The sequence below is a fragment of the Neomonachus schauinslandi genome, chromosome 12, assembly GCF_002201575.2.
Source record: "Neomonachus schauinslandi chromosome 12, ASM220157v2, whole genome shotgun sequence".
Taxonomy (NCBI): domain Eukaryota; kingdom Metazoa; phylum Chordata; class Mammalia; order Carnivora; family Phocidae; genus Neomonachus; species Neomonachus schauinslandi.
The window spans coordinates 25,419,151-25,435,500 of record NC_058414.1 but is presented as its reverse complement, the minus strand read 5'-3'; the positions used below and the strand labels follow the sequence as shown (position 1 = coordinate 25,435,500).

Below are 16,350 nucleotides of genomic sequence, written 5' to 3'. Positions count from 1 at the left end.
ATTTATTTATTTATTTATTTATTTATTTATTTATTTATTTATTTATTTATTTATTTTTAGAGAGAGAGAGAGCGTGCGCTAGCAGGGGAAGGGCAGAGGAATAAGGAGAGAGAGAATCTTAAGCAGGCCCCATGCTTAGCATGGAGCCTGACATGGAGCTTGATCTCAAATCCTGAGATCATGACCTGAGCCAAAATCAATAGTTGGACGCTTAATGGACTGAGCCATCTAGGCACTCCTACTTAAGTTAATTTATAAATGTAATGTGATATTAAGAAATAGATCCATAAGTGTTTTTTTGATACAAAAAACCTGATTCTGTAGTTCTCTTGGAAGAATAAACACATAAGTATGTTATGTAAAATCTTGAAAAATAAGGGTGATTAGAGGTAATTAACCTTATCAGATATTAAAACATTTTATAAAGAGCTTGTAATTAAGACTTTAGTTCTAGTGCAATGAATAAATTGACAATTGGAAAAAACACAGAGGGCAGAAACAGACTCCTTACAGAGATTTATTTTATTAAAAATGTAGCACTATGTATCACTGGATGAAAAATGAACTTTTAAAGTATAATAATGGATAAAATTATAAATGATAAAATTAAATCCATGCCTTATACCATACCCCAAAATAAACTTCAAATGTATAAGAGATCGGAATTTAAAAAAGAGCGCCATATAGATACTAGAAGTAAAATTGGAAGAATCCCTTTTTCACTTAGATATGGTGAAAAGCTTTTTAATTAACACTCAAAATCTAGAGGAAGCAAAAGAAAAAAAAAAACTATAAACTACATTACAAACCTACTGAGGCAAATGCTCATGTACACCCATACGCTATATATATATATAAACATATACACATATATATTCATTCATTTATTTTTATTTTATTTAATTATTATTACTTTTTTAGAGAGAGAAATAAAACATGAGAGATAGAGCAGGAGCAGGGTGCGGGGAGGAGCAGAGGGAGAGGGAGACAGAGAATCTTAAATAGGGTCCATGCCCAGTGCAGAGCCCAACATGCGGCTTGATCTCATGACCCTGAGATCATGACCTGAGCCCAAATCAAGAGTCAGATGCTTAACCAACTGAGCCACCCAGGTGCCCCCCAAACCCATATTTAAATAAAAAGACTAATGACAAATTTGGATCTAAGTACTGAAGTGCATATTACAGATAAAGAGAAAATATTTTTAATATATAAAAATTCTGAAACTAAAAACTAAAGGACCAAAAAACTTAAGTAATTAACAAAATACGTTGAGATTTCTAAAAAAATAGTATGTATATATAAATTCCCTTCAAACACATAGAAATTATGCTTAAATTCACATGTAACAAAAGCACCCTTGACACCTATTTCTTATCTTCTTACTTTTCATCATTAAAATAAACAAAGGCCCCTTGGAGAAATTGATGATTCCAGGAGGCCTGGGACAAGAAAGGACAAGGTGAGGCTGGAATATCTTTCACCAGTAAGTTAAGAAGTGCTAAAAAAACTCATGTTTTCCTCTCAAAAACCTATAACCCATATCTAATCATGAGGAAAACATCAGACAAACCCAACTGATGGACATTTAAAAAAAAAAAAAAAAAACCTGACCGGGGGTGCCTGGTGGCTCAGTTGGTTAAACATCCCACTCTTGATTTCGTCTCAGGTCATGATCTCAGGGTCATGGGATAGTGGGATCCAGCCCTGTGTCAGGTTCTGTGTTCTTTGGGGGAGTCTGCTTGAGATTATCTCTCTCCCTCTGCCCCTCCCTCCTTAAATAAATCAGTCTTTAAAAAAATGCTCAAAAAAATACTTGACCAATTTTCCTTAAAACTGACATCATCAAATAAGAAAGTCTAAAAACTGTCACATTTAGAAGAGCCTAAGGAAATATGACAACTAAAGATAATGTGGTATCATGTGGAATCCTAGAATACAAAAACGATATTAGGTTAACAACTAAAGATATTTCTGAGACCATGAAGACCAAAATATGGTCTTCAGTTAATAATGCATCAGAATGGCTCAATAGTTATGACAAATCTATCATACTAACCTGATATTAAAAGTAGGGAAACCTGTGTGGTATATGAGAACTCTCTGTACCAACTTACAACTTTCCTATAAATTAAATCTATTCTAAAATAAAAAGTTTACTAAGAAGGAAAGAAAATATATCATAGCCTTTATTCAAATAAAAGGGTAGTGGTGGTGAGGAGGATCTCTTCCTCCAATATAGAAAACATATATGCAAAAAAAACCAAAAACGTAGAAAAAAGTAGCACTAGTGTACTGCATCACACAATTGCTTTCTTTAAGTAAGAATCTATCTAAAGAATTTACTACCTAACAGCTAAAGATTTAAACTTTCCTAATATAGAAACAAAAAACACACCATCAGAGCAAAATGTTTTCATTGGTATATTTTGTTTATGTACAAGTATTGGATTTTACAAGTTTTTGCTTTCTGAAAGCAATTTTATTGTGCACTGGAATGACTGCTGTTATCTGTATCAAATCCTATCTTATTTGAGTTTTTATATTTAAGCCCAAATTCCTTATAGTGTTATTACGAAATGTGATCCATGGATTTGAAAACATGACTGTTGAATATACTTTTTCACTATGTTAACTGATTCTTGAACAAATTATTAAATTATTTATTTAAAATTTTTATTAGGACTTGTATGTATTTATTATGATTACAAAGCATATTTATTCATTTTTTAAAATTGTCTTAAAATATTTTATTTATTTATTTGACAGAGAGAGACACAGTGAGAGAGGGAACACAAGCAGGGGGAGTGGGAGAGGGAGAAGCAGGCTTCCCGCCGAGGGGCTCGATCCCAGGACCCTGGGATCATGACCTGAGCCGACGGCAGACGCTTAGCCCACTGAGCCACCCAGGCGCGCGGCTTACCAAGTTGAAAACAGAAATAATCTTGATGTATATTTGTAAATAACATTTTACAAGTCTACAGTTCTCAGTCATATAAAAATCAGGAATGTTTAATGGATCATCACTTTTAAAATATGTGTTATTATTTTAAAATATGGAAGAGTGTTTCTTTTCAAATGTAGAACTGCAGCTCACATGTTTGGAAGAAATTGACTTCTTTTTTATGATATTTTAAAATTAGGAATATGGACCCTCCTATCAATGTTTAGTAAAACACAGATTACTCATCTGGGGAAGAAAAATGAAAAATAAAACCATATGGGACACAGTAAAAGGCGCAGAAGCCAGTTTAAAGTGGCTTCCATCAGCTAACTTTGGAACAGTTTTGAGTGTCAAAATGAGCAACAGGAGTAGATTATATATAATGCTGAGTAAAAAGAGGACAGAAGAGTGTGCAGAGCCCCACTTCTACTACAGGCAATAGTATGACTAGTCGGAGTAGCCGTGGCAACGGGGGTACCAGTGGTAGTAACAGAATACTTACATGGGAGGAGTAGGGGAGAAGAAAAAAATGATAATAAATAAAGAAATGTAGGAAATTGAAGAACAACTATTTTAAAACCAGCCTAGTAATGACTAACTCATGCAAAGGTAATCAAAGTATGCTTAAGCCATTTTCTGAAAATTTATTTGGAAATAAGATAGTCTCAGGGGCCCCAACAATCTTCCTTCATATCACTTAACCAAGTTATCAAACTCACCACCGATAATGGAACAAACTGACATCATATGTTACAAGAGAAAATGCTCTGAAAAGGACAAAATACCATCTATGTAGTAATCCCGTCTTTAGCTTGCTTTTAATCATGAGAAAATAATCAGACAAAATGGAATTAAAGAGCATTTGCCAAACAGCTGGCTTGGGTGACTCAGAATGTTAATCTCGTGAAAGATGAAAATCAGAACACAACAAATGCGATGAGTATATGAGTACTCATTATATCATTCTTGTAACTTTTCTGTGGAGCTTACTTTTTCTGAAGAAAATGCTGGGAAATATATATGTCATTCTAAAAATTCTCATTTCTTTGGTATCCCTAAGGGCCACTCATGTAACTTTTTTCTTTGATTTTTTTTTCAATTTGTAATGAGACACATAAATCCTATTTTAAGTAAGAAGAAATTTGGCTGAAAATAAAGATACTTTAACTTAAAATTTTTGAGTATCTTTGATTTGTACAGAGTGTGTTGTCAACTTTTACGTTGACTTTCATGAATTTGCATACTTGTAAAAATGTTTTTGTTCTATACTTCCCTGTATTCATTAGTCCTCTTTCATATATTTTATGTTTAGATTGTTATCGTGGGAATGGCAAAAATTATATGGGCAGTTTATCCAAAACCCGATCTGGACTAACATGTTCAATGTGGGAGAAGAACATGGAAGACTTGCACAGGTGTGTAAATATCTTTCTTTCAATACATAATATGTTGTGATAATAGCAGATATTATATTCAGATATGCACACTGCTATTTCTATTCTTACGTATTATAGTAAGCTGATAAAAACATTAGATTTATTATTCTGTGCAACTCAATTTAGTGTATTCTCTTCATGTAACAACCTTTTTTCTTTTTAAAGATTTATTTATATATGAAGGAGAGAGAGAGAGAGAGAGCAAGCGGGGAGGGGGGAGGGTCAGAGGGAGAGAGAAAATCTTAAAGCAGACTCCCCACTGGGAGCCTGACCTGGAGATCATGACCTGAGCCGAAATCAAGAGTCAGCTGCTTAACAGACTGAGCCACCCAGGAGCCCCCAAGCTTAAATAAGCAATTCAATCTAGCACATTTTTATTGAATATTTACTATGTGTTCTGTTCTGTGATAGGTGCCCATGGGAGACATTAATAAAAAAATGGGCATACATTTTGGCTTCACCTTCAAGGATGATATGGTCATATTGAGAAAACAACTGTATAACTTGATAAGACAGTGCATAATTAAGTGGCAAATCTAGTGTTTCAAATAGTGCATTATATGATTGTGTTCTCATAATAATTATTAATTGTTAGCATCAGTTCATGAAAAATCAGTAAGTTACCATTTTCATGTACATACATACCTTAAATATCCACTTAACTATTAAAAACTTATAGAAACAGGTTTCCTGGTATAGCTTTATTTTGACACATTAAATTTTTCTACAACTAAAGGATGGTATAATATGTAATTGAAAAAAACCTATATATTTCAGAGAATTAGAGATTTCGACACTGGACATATTCACAGAAAAATATGTCTGCCACTGTCTGTCATTCCACCCTAGCAATAGTGCTAGTATGTTTTAAATTACTAAAGAAGTCTGAGACATACTTGTGACATAAAACTGATTTTTACCAAAATCCCAGAATAGCATATGCAGTAGAATAGAAGGAAAAGTGTTAATATCATTTGATCAAGTACTTATGCTATGGTTGCTTTCCGTGAGTTATTATCTTATTTGGCCATCACAATCTATGTGGAAGATATTTCTGTATGTGTGAAAAAGAATTTAGGGGCACCTGGGTGGCTTAGTCGTTAAGCATCTGCCTTCGGCTCGGGTCATGGTCCCAGGGTCCTGGGATGGAGCCCCGCATCGGGCTCCTTGCTCAGCGGGGAGACTGCCTCTCCCTCTCCCACTCCTCCTGCTTGTGTTCCCTCTCTCGCTGTGTCTCTCTCTCTCTCTGTCAAATAAATAAATAAAATCTTAAAAAAAAAAAAGAATTTAAGGGCTCTGAGAGATTGAGTTATTTTGCCTCTAGTCCTACTTTAATTCTCTTCCAAAATGCACTCACTAGTGGATGATATGGTTTCAATTAATTTACTTCACAAACAAATAATAAGAGTTCTAAAGCAGTGCTCTCCAACATAAATATGCATTTCACATATGTAAGTTGCACGTGTACTTTTGTTTTCTAATAGACACATTTAAAGAAGTAAAGATAAACAGGCAAGACTATTTTAAATAATATTTCTTATTAATCCAATGTATCTAAAGCCTTTTCATTTCAATATGTATTCAATATAAAAAATTGTTAATGAGATCTTTTACATTTTTTCATATTAAAGCTTCAAGATCTGCTTGAATTAGAGCACCTATTTGGGCTAGCCACATACCAATTCTTCAGTAGCCACATGTGGTGGCTAGTAGCTACTGTATTGGAAATTGCAGCTCTAGGATTTCAAAGATAAGCAGAATTCTAACCTCATGGATCTCACACTCTAGAATGCCAGCCAACAGCAAATGCCAATACCATATTATAAAAATCATGAAAAATAGCATATTTTATGCTATGAGAGTGCAAAGAAGTATCCAGATTTAGATGGTCAGGAAGTCTTCCTAGAGAAAGGGAAATTAATTAGAGGATATATGTTAAGTAGAAGCTGGTCAAAGGAAGTGTAGGAAGAGAGTACATCAGGCAGAAAGAATAGTTTGTCCCAAAGCCCACAGACAGAAGTGTTTGAAAATCAGAAATAATTTTGGTAAGGTTGATAGTGTAATTTGGTTAATGTCCACAGAAAAGGAATTCTCCAGTAGCAAGACTATATAGGGCCTTGTAAGCTGTGTTTAGAACTTTGGATTTTTTCCTAAGCATTAAGATTCATTACAGAATTTTAAGTGAGAATTAGCATGATTAAGATTAAATGCTAATTCCAACACTGCTATTTGGTGGATCTAGCTCTTACGGACTTGTGAGAGACAATTGTACCAATCCGGCCTTCAGAAATCTCTGAAGATTTGGACATTGAAAAGTTGATATTTTTTATGGCAGAAGAATTTACACCTCAGAAATTGGCAAGGACAACAAATAAAGACTTCCTACACATCTCAGAGTGCCCTTTTAAACATTACCAACATATCACTGGAAATATATGACATATTTATTTAGGGAACTCATGGTTATAACCCTTAATTCACTGAGTTTGGGTTGGACATTAGGAAATAGTTAAAAGTCATTTGAAAACAATTTGTGTAAATTTATGAATGGTAAAGTTTCATGGTACCATTTTGGTTTAAGAATAAGCTGCAGTTGGGTAAAGACATAGTACAGAATGGTGGTTTTGAACATTGACTCTGGAAAGAGCCATTTGTTCAAACCTCTGCTCTGCTGCTTATAAGGCATGTGACCTCAGAAAAATTGTTTTCTGTGGATTTCTATTTCATCAAATATAAAATAGAATAATCTTAGAACCAGTCTCATTAGGTTGGTCTAAGGTTATATATGTAAATCACATAAAATAGAATCTGGCACATAGTAAGTACTATTTGTGTTTACTGTTATTATTGGTCCAGAAAATGAACCTGAGTTTGGAAAGATAGTTCAACCTTACCTGGCCAAGCTCTTTCCAGTTTTTAAATGACCCATTAGTTACATTCAAACATGGTAGTAATTAATAATCCAAAACAAATTCAATTACTTGTATAGTTTTCATGACTTGGTCAGGATGGCCATTTGGAATTTGGCTTTATTAATCTTATCAAAATAAATATAAATACTGATGCTTTATGACTGGGCATGGTCTAATAAAATGACAGAGTATTTTTGCTTTTCTTTTGTAATAAACTTAGTTAAGATGTAAAATGAGAAAGTGTTACTCAGTTATCTTTCAAAAACTCATATATTTTAAGTATATAATCACTGAAAGTTTAGATTTTAATTACTTCATTAGCACACTATTATTAATTTTTCAGAGTATCTTTCTGTCCTTTGTCATAATGATGTTGCTAGTGATGCTTTTTATGCTTCTGAAACATGAAAAACACTTTTGCAATAGCTTGCTTTTCCTATGTATTTTATAACCTTGATCTTCTTTGTCATCTGCTCTTTTTCTGGCAGTGTTTCTCCATTTCTATGCATAGGGGTGTTGGTGGTCACCTTGCCACTGTAATTATTAAAGAGAAGCAAAGTCACAAAATTTTTCATCATTTTATCTATGCTAATTATGTAGTCCTATTCCATAATCCTGAGTAGAGAACATGTTTCCAAACTGCAAGAACAGCAACAAAATAAGTCTAAAAGAAAATAACCAAAATTCACACCAAATAGAAGCTTGTACTCTATCTATAATGAAAATTACATGTTAGGATTTTTTCTTCTTGGTGACAGTTTGTTTCTGTTGGAGGAAATGAGCATCTTGTGATGTTTAGAGTTTGTTGTTTATGCAGGCATATCTTCTGGGAGCCAGATGCTAGTAAGCTGAATAAGAATTACTGCCGGAATCCTGATGATGATGCCCATGGTCCCTGGTGTTACACAGGAAATCCTGTCATTCCATGGGATTATTGTCCTATTTCTCGTTGTAAGTACTTTTAATGATCTTCTTCAGGTGAAATATTTTAAATACGCTGAATATCCTTTAAATTGATACCTCAATCAGAGGTGGAAATATAGGAGGGTTGGAGTCAATCCTAAAGTAGGGATGCATTCCAGACAGCAACACACACACACACCCCTTTCTTCATCTCTCCTGTAGACAAGGAGACATTCTGCTGACCTTTTAAAGAAGATTTTCCTCCTCAGAAGATCCTCATTTGAAATCCAGAAGCAATAAATGGCCATTATTGTAATATGACTACACCAGAAAAGACCCCCTTCCCTATACTAACTGTTCAAGCTGTGGATATAGCAGAGCTCTAACAAAGCCCCCGCCCAGTAACAGACACATGGACAGACCTAAGATAGTGTTGCTTTCACTTCTTCTCAGTGCATTAGCCAAAGACTAAAAAGCTTAGAGTATTCCAACCACATCTCTGAGTCAAAGACGATTTCTTTTAAAGATGATTTTTAAAAGAGTATCAGTATGTAAAGTAAAAGATATATGTAAAATATATGTCTGATATAACACATATAAAAGAGTGCCTATATATTAATAAGAAAAAATGAGATAATTTAGGAGAAATATGAAGAAAATGAATCTTCAAGAGTAAGTATAATAAATAAATAAATACATTAAAGCTTAATAGTAAGAAAAAATCAAATTGTATAAACATAAGATCATTTCCACCAATCAGGTTGGCAAATAAAAAGTAATTGTTAATGTCAATATTAGTGAAGTTCGGGTAGTCAGAGTCTTTCAATACTGTGCTACGTTATGAATTGGAAAGCTTGTCTGAAAGTCAGTTTGGAGAAATGTCTCAGGACTTTTCAACTTCAGCACTACTGACATTTTGTACTGTATAAATCTTTGGTGTAGGAAGCTGTACTGTGCCCTATAAAATGTTTGGTGGTGTTCCTCGCCTCTACCCACTATATGTCAATAAAACCACCCCTTCCTCCAGTCATGAGAACCAAAAACTATCTCTAGACATTGCCAAAAGTCCCCTGGGGAACAAAGTTATCCCCACTGAGTACCACTAAGTAATATATATTGAGATGGAAGTATATCCTCCATATACTATTGAGTGAAAAAGGCTTATTATAAAGCTGAGTCAGTAGCAAAAGACTATTTTACTAGACTACCTATCTTATAGCTCTGTGTTTATAACAAACATCTTTAAACATTATATTAAGCTATCTCCTGTTTAAAAAGGACATATTTGTATAAGTTCAGTAAGAGTCTATTTTAAGAATGTTTCTCCTGGTGGGTGGGGAGGATGAGTGAAATAGGTGATGGGGATTAAAGAGTACACTTATCTCGATGAGCACTGAGTAATGTATACAACTGTTGAATCACTGTATTGTACACCTGAAACTAATATAACACTGTATGTTAACTATACTGGAGTTAAAATTGTAAAAACTCAATAAAATCAAAAAAGAATGTTTTTTGTGTGAGAAAAGCTAGTAGCAAGTACCTTGAACAAAAGTACCCATTTTAAAAAGATTAGATTGAAGAAATGATGTTTGCTTTAAAACATGAAATACAAACACATAATTTTTATGGCAAATTAAAGAGATAATTTCTTGCCTTAAATGAAAATGCTAGTCATGTTTCATGAAATTTTAGCATAAAAAGGCAAACTTCTTAAATATGATTTTCATCTAGTATGGCTAGAATTAAGACTTGGAACTTCCCAACCTATTTTTAGGAAATAAATTATCCATAATGGTAAATAAACACCTTATAGGTTTGCAAAGAAATAGCATATCATATCATTATATTTTATTTCATCAGCTGTAATCATAGCCTTTCAAATTAATTCGAGTGTTCCTAATTTTCTATTTTTCTCATATTAGGGTCTGCCTGGGTCCTGAAAATGTTCCTCTTTAGAAGATGTCTTTCTAGTTTTAACACTACAAAGCAAAGAAATCTACCTCTCTGGGACATACATCTTTTTAATGATTAAGGATTATTTTTTATAAATATTAGCTTTACCTGATGGTACCTTTTTGTGAAGTCTCTATGATTAATAATAATGGAGGCTAATAAAATATCCAATGGTCTAGGAAGAAGGACAGAAGTCAGGCTTCTAAGACAGTTCTACTGCACGTAGACACAGTTAAGAGTAAAATGCTCCTGTAGAATCTCAGGGAACTGTGATTTGGTTTATAAACCTGACAAAGGACTCTAATAATTTAAATGTTTTCTAAACATATTTTCAACTAACATTTTAAAACTAAAAGTTAGTAATGTGCTATTGGAAGACTTCAGAGTGTCGCTAGTATTTGATTAAATGCTATTGCAGATAACTCATTTTTATTTCAATATATTCGGAACATTAATATCAATAAATATTTTTATACTGTCATTTTTCTAACTAATATTTATAGCCAGGATTTATTTACATTTCCTGCTGGTGAAAGGCTAATAAAATTTATCTTTAGAGGATTTGAGTTCTTATTTACTTAACTGCAGAGACTGTATAAATCATTTTCACACTGTACATTTGTATTACAAATCATACAAAAGTTTTTATTTCTTTTTAAAAAATGCTTAGAGTATTAGCACACATTTAAAAATTATCAGATATGTAAAAATAAAATTATAGAAGTGCCTATATATTAATCTATACACATACACACTTTGTAGATCTTAGAAAAATCTTCAGTATTAAGTATTTAGAGTGTAGTGGTTAAGAGCTTCAACTCCAACTTCCAGGTTAAGAATTTCAGTTCTCTCACTGTAAGTGAGAGTTAAGTTGGACAACTTAACTTCTATCTCAGTTTGTATTGTTTATTCATTTATTAATAATTTTAAATTGAGTTGCTATGGTGTGCAAAGCCCTATATTAGAACATGCTAAGTATACAGCAATGTAAACAATATTTTTTTTCTTTCGGTTAGTTCTCAGTGTAGAGACATTTATGTAACTATAATAATTTAACAAATATATATTCATATTAAATTACATAATGAAAATGGGAACATAGATATCTGCCTGGAGAAATATGTGATGTCCATAAGGTTTTTTTTATTCTTATGTTAATCCCCATACATCATAAGGTTTTGAATTTGGTTGAAACTTTAAGAATACATTAAAGAAAGTTTTTTCAGTAAGAACTCAGAACCCCTTGGTTCTGAGGCCATATAAACACCCCCCCACACACATATTTACCTACTCTTCCATAGGTAAAACTTTTATTATTGACATGTTTCCCTTCAAATTTAAGTTGAATCAATACTGAAGATTTGTATCATATATAAATTTCAGATTTTAGTACTGTGGTGGAACAAAAAGAAGTAAGAATAGCATTTGATGGTAAAATGGTCAGGTCCTAGAGTGCAGTTTCTCCAAGTTGGGCTCAAAGTGTGCAACAGAAGAAACTAGAATGCTTTATAAAAACTCATAATCTAGCCACCAACTCAGAATCTCTAGAAATCTGATTTTAAGTGATATTTCAGCTTATTCTAACGTTTGAGAAATATTGGTTTAAAGGAAAAATAAGTATAAAATAACTATAAATTATTAAAGTCCCAAATAAACAGTATCTATATTTCTTAAATTTAAATACTGCAGTAAATTACAATAATGAACTATTTTGTTGACCTATTAACTTGATGTTTAGAAATTGAAAACTTGAAATACAATTAAGGATAGAGAGGTCTAGTCTTTTTCATCACAATACCAGAAGGAATAAATACCTAGTTTTTAATTTTAGAATTTTCAAGTAATTGATTTCAGTGGAAAAACCAATATCCTTGATGTTTTAATGACCACAGTTGGCCTCAATCCTAATTTGTACTATGAGTTAAAACACTGACCTCAGCTGACTCTAAAACAAAACCCTCCCCCAGGCTAAGCTAAAGGGAAAGGGAAATAATGAAATTTATATGTTTGCCTTATTCTTATTCATTTAAAATATCTAGATCTGCAAAATGAACATAAATAAAAACCCTTTAGCATATATTAATTCTCATGAGGTCCTCCATAAAAAACAATCAAATTTGCATGTATTACAAAGGAATCCATATGCCATTATTGTTTTGTTGCCGGTTTATTTGAGCTCAGCGCATTTCCAGGGATTAACAACCACCTGGGTCTAAACAGTGCCTGACTAAACTCTATGCCATCAATTCTGAATAGTCAGACATTAAACTCCAGGAAATGTCCTATGCCTCATTCATTATTGCCTAAGTATTTTTAAATCCTAGCATCTTCCAAGCTTTTCTCTTTGCAGCCATTAAACCCCAGTAGGGAAGTTATGAAAAGTGTAAGTTATGAGGTTTTAGTTAGAATTAACTAGCAGTTCCCAGTTCTCTTTTTTCTATACTTTTTTTTATGAGTGTGGAAAAAAACAATATTTGAAATATTCTAACAAAACATAATTATATTTTGTTATCCCTCTTTTTCCTTAGTGACATTGATTTCTATCTACTAGAATTCTTGAAGAGTTTTCTGAAACATGTGATGTTTCAGTTATCCTCAACCATATTAAAAAGTAAAAGTGATTTTCAGAAAAAATACAAAGCACCCAAATTAGAGTAAAAAACAGTCTATCTATACGAATGGCCCAAGCAAACTATAATAATCATTAGTGCTATTCAATGGATTGTTCATTGCCATGTTAGGCATCTTGGCAGAATGATACAGCTTCTTGAGGTCAGCAGTGTAGTCCACACTGCCAACACACTCATCAAATCACACACCTGGGAGCCTCCAGAGTCATAAAATAGGGCTTTCCTCACTTTATCCACTACCAGGAGGCATGTATCTTCATTACTGCCCAGTAAGAGTGATATGTAATTACTAAAAGCGTACTATTACGTTTTATCTTTAAATAAAATGTCACGAATTTTAGTGAGTTATCCAATTCATGGGCATTTGCATTTCAATATATAGCTTTGGTTCTACATAACAGAAATATGTATGTATGAATTGTGTAAAAATAATATATATATTATTTTTACAGGTGAAGGTGATACCACACCTACAATAGTCAATTTAGACCGTAAGTAATCTTTTAAAATATATAATATATTTGACTCTCTACATGTCAGAAATGATGTCATCATTTTCTTCATGGAAAAATATCACTATATTAACTTCTATCATAAAAATAAGTTCATCTTTGTTTTTATTAATTTTTTTCTATGTGCATGTGTAAAAGAGGTTACAAAGGCAACTACATACTATCAAAATTCAATTCTCAGAAAATACAAGATGTTATATTTAACTTTGAAAAGAGCATTTACCTTGTTTGCAATTTGGGGCAAAATGTATGTAATGGATATTCACCATCCTTTAAGTTAAATCAGGATGCCAAAATTAGAAAGAATAAAATCAGAAGGTCGGAAAGTTATGCAGTGTGTCTATCCTGCTTTATCTTTAAGGCTCTTTAAATGATCCACTAAGTAAAAGATGATACAAACTGAGAAGTTCAGTGAATCCTCAATTTAAGAAAATCTTTTTGGAGCTGCTTGTTTTTGATTTTCGCATACTTCTTGGGCTGAAGGAAGATACTCAAGTATTTTGACTTAAGAGACCACCTGCTGTGTCCCAGGCTGAAGAAGCAAATGGAAATTTTAGACCATGCACAGGAGTAGAAAGGATAAGGCAGGAGTGGTGGGGGGTGGGAGGGATAGGGTGGCTGGGTGATAGACATTGGGGAGGGTATGTGCTATGGTGAGCGCTGTGAATTGTGTAAAACTGATGAATCACAGACCTGTAACTCTGAAACAAATAATACATTATGTGTTAAAAAAAAGAAAAGAAAGAAGATAGTAGGAAGGGAAAAATGAAGGGTGGGAAATCGGAGGGGGAGACAAACCATGAGAGACTATGGGCTCCGAGAAACAAACCGAGGATTCTAGAGGGGAGGGAGGTGGGGGTATGGGTTAGCCTGGTGATGGGTATTAAAGAGGGCACGTATTGAATGGAGTACTGGGTGTTATATGCAAACAATGAATCATTGAACACTACATCAAAAACTAATGATGTAATGTATGGTGATTAACATAACATAATAAAATTAAAAAAATAAAAAAAGGGAAGTTAAAAACACTAATGATGTAATGTATGGTGATTAACGTAACATAATAAAATAAAATTTAAAAAAAAAGAAAGGATAAGGCAAGGAATATGGAGAAGAGTCAGCAAAAAGTTGACTCCAAAGAATTTGGTATTGTGTCATTTGAATATAATGATTTGGATATAACAATTATGTCATCTGGATACAATTTCAATAAATACAATGTTGATAATCTGTTTCAAAATGGCTCTATATTCTTATCATAAAAATTCAGACATAATAAAAAACATAGTTTTTTTATTGAGGTTATTGATTTCCATTGACATTTAGAAATAACTACTATAAATAACATCGTTTCATTTTATATTGAAATACCTTGAGTTGATTCATTTTTCTGTGTTACTTGTCTCCTTAGATGAGTATAGCAAACATTTTAGACCTGATTTGACACTGCAGTCTTAATACTTACCTTCTTTCCCCCCAAATGTTTTTCTGACAAAATTACAGTAATTACATTTTACATTACATTTACAATTCTTTAATTATCATTGTTTTAAGAAAACTGAGAGGCATTGATTATTTCAAAATGTTTTGTCAAAATGTTATTTATCTTTGGTCCTCTTTTTAGATCCTGTAATATCTTGTGCCAAAACAAAACAATTACGAGTTGTAAATGGAATTCCAACGCGAACTAATGTAGGATGGATGGTTAGTTTGAAATACAGGTAATTATTAATAGACACAAATAGAATGTATTTGAATTATTTGCAAAAGTCATATTGCCAACAGGATGGTTGTGCCATCCACACAGGCCCCCATTTGAGCGGGACACAAGAGGAGACTGACCATATTCTGCTTGCCAAATAGCCCTGTATTTTACAATTTGTGCCTTCAGAGATAATGCCTTTTTAAATGTTCATGGAGGTCCCACAGGTGTTGGCACTGTCTCTGATTACAAGTGACGCTTCAGAGTGACTGAGAAAACACAACTACACAGAGAACCTACTTATACCTTGATATCACTGTAGTAGTTGTAACACACATGTAATTATTTTCCTAATCTAGGATATTATGACTTTATTTTTTAACATGCCTACGCATAATCATATCAGAAACTTTACATCTGCTTTTAATTTCTAAATTTTGTCATTGTAATTCTAATGAAAATAACAATAATTATAAGTTCTAGAATATTTTATCATTTAAAAAAAGATTAACAAATTATATTGATAGTTGACTAGCCTTGCTATTATACTATTCAGTATGGATAAAAAAAAATTCTTGACATGTCTATTTTTCAATGCTCTTAAGGATCAAAGATATGTTCTCAGTAAAATCACTGTGCACAATATACTCATAAAAAACTAAGATTAGTAATTATGTTGGAAGAGTTAAATATTGAAAATAGGAGTTAACTTAAAATCTGATCTTACAAACTTCCTATATACTACATATATTATGTCATATGGTAATCAGAATGTTAAAGTATCTTTGTATCTGTCTCTATTGGAACCTCATCATACAACCTACCCCAAAATGCACCTGAATTCTAGCCACATTTTCCCTTGTTTTTAAGACACCCCATGTTTCTCCCTCCAAATGTTTAAGCTCTTGTTCCCACTAAATGTTGTAGCTTTCTTCCTCCATATTCTGTGCCTGGAAAATCCTTCTCATTCTTCGAATACTAACTCGAATATCTCCTCTTTTTGGAGACCCTTTTTGTTCCTTTACCTCTAACTTCCTAGAGTAGAGGAAGAAAGTACATCTTTTGCTACAGTTAAATCACAGTGACATTAAAATAGAATAAACACAACTTGAAACCAAAGTTCTTTTATGAATAAGCCAATTTCTTAGGAAGCATGGAGTTTATATTCTTTGATATAAATATACATAAAATTTCAGATACCAAGTAGAAGATGGCCTAAAGTTCTTTTAATATATCCTTCTTGCAAGGAGTAACCCATCAAAATTTACAAATATTTATGTTACAAATTAGTGTAGCTGTCCTAGATGTGTAGTACTGAAACAGAGTTGTGAAACTCACCAGAATATTACAGC

At 32.8% G+C, this 16,350-nt stretch overlaps 1 protein-coding gene across 2 annotated transcripts in view; it reads left to right on the top strand.

Moving 5' to 3' along the window:
• Window positions 1-16,350, top strand: part of HGF (hepatocyte growth factor) — a 75,074-nt gene that overhangs the window by 46,708 nt on the left and 12,016 nt on the right. For both annotated transcript variants that reach the window (XM_021689830.1, XM_021689831.1), the window contains exons 10-13: window positions 4,257-4,359; window positions 8,110-8,243; window positions 13,234-13,272; window positions 14,921-15,017. In XM_021689830.1, the coding sequence (XP_021545505.1) occupies window positions 4,257-4,359; window positions 8,110-8,243; window positions 13,234-13,272; window positions 14,921-15,017 (373 nt within the window). The remainder of the gene's footprint in view (window positions 1-4,256; window positions 4,360-8,109; window positions 8,244-13,233; window positions 13,273-14,920; window positions 15,018-16,350) is intronic.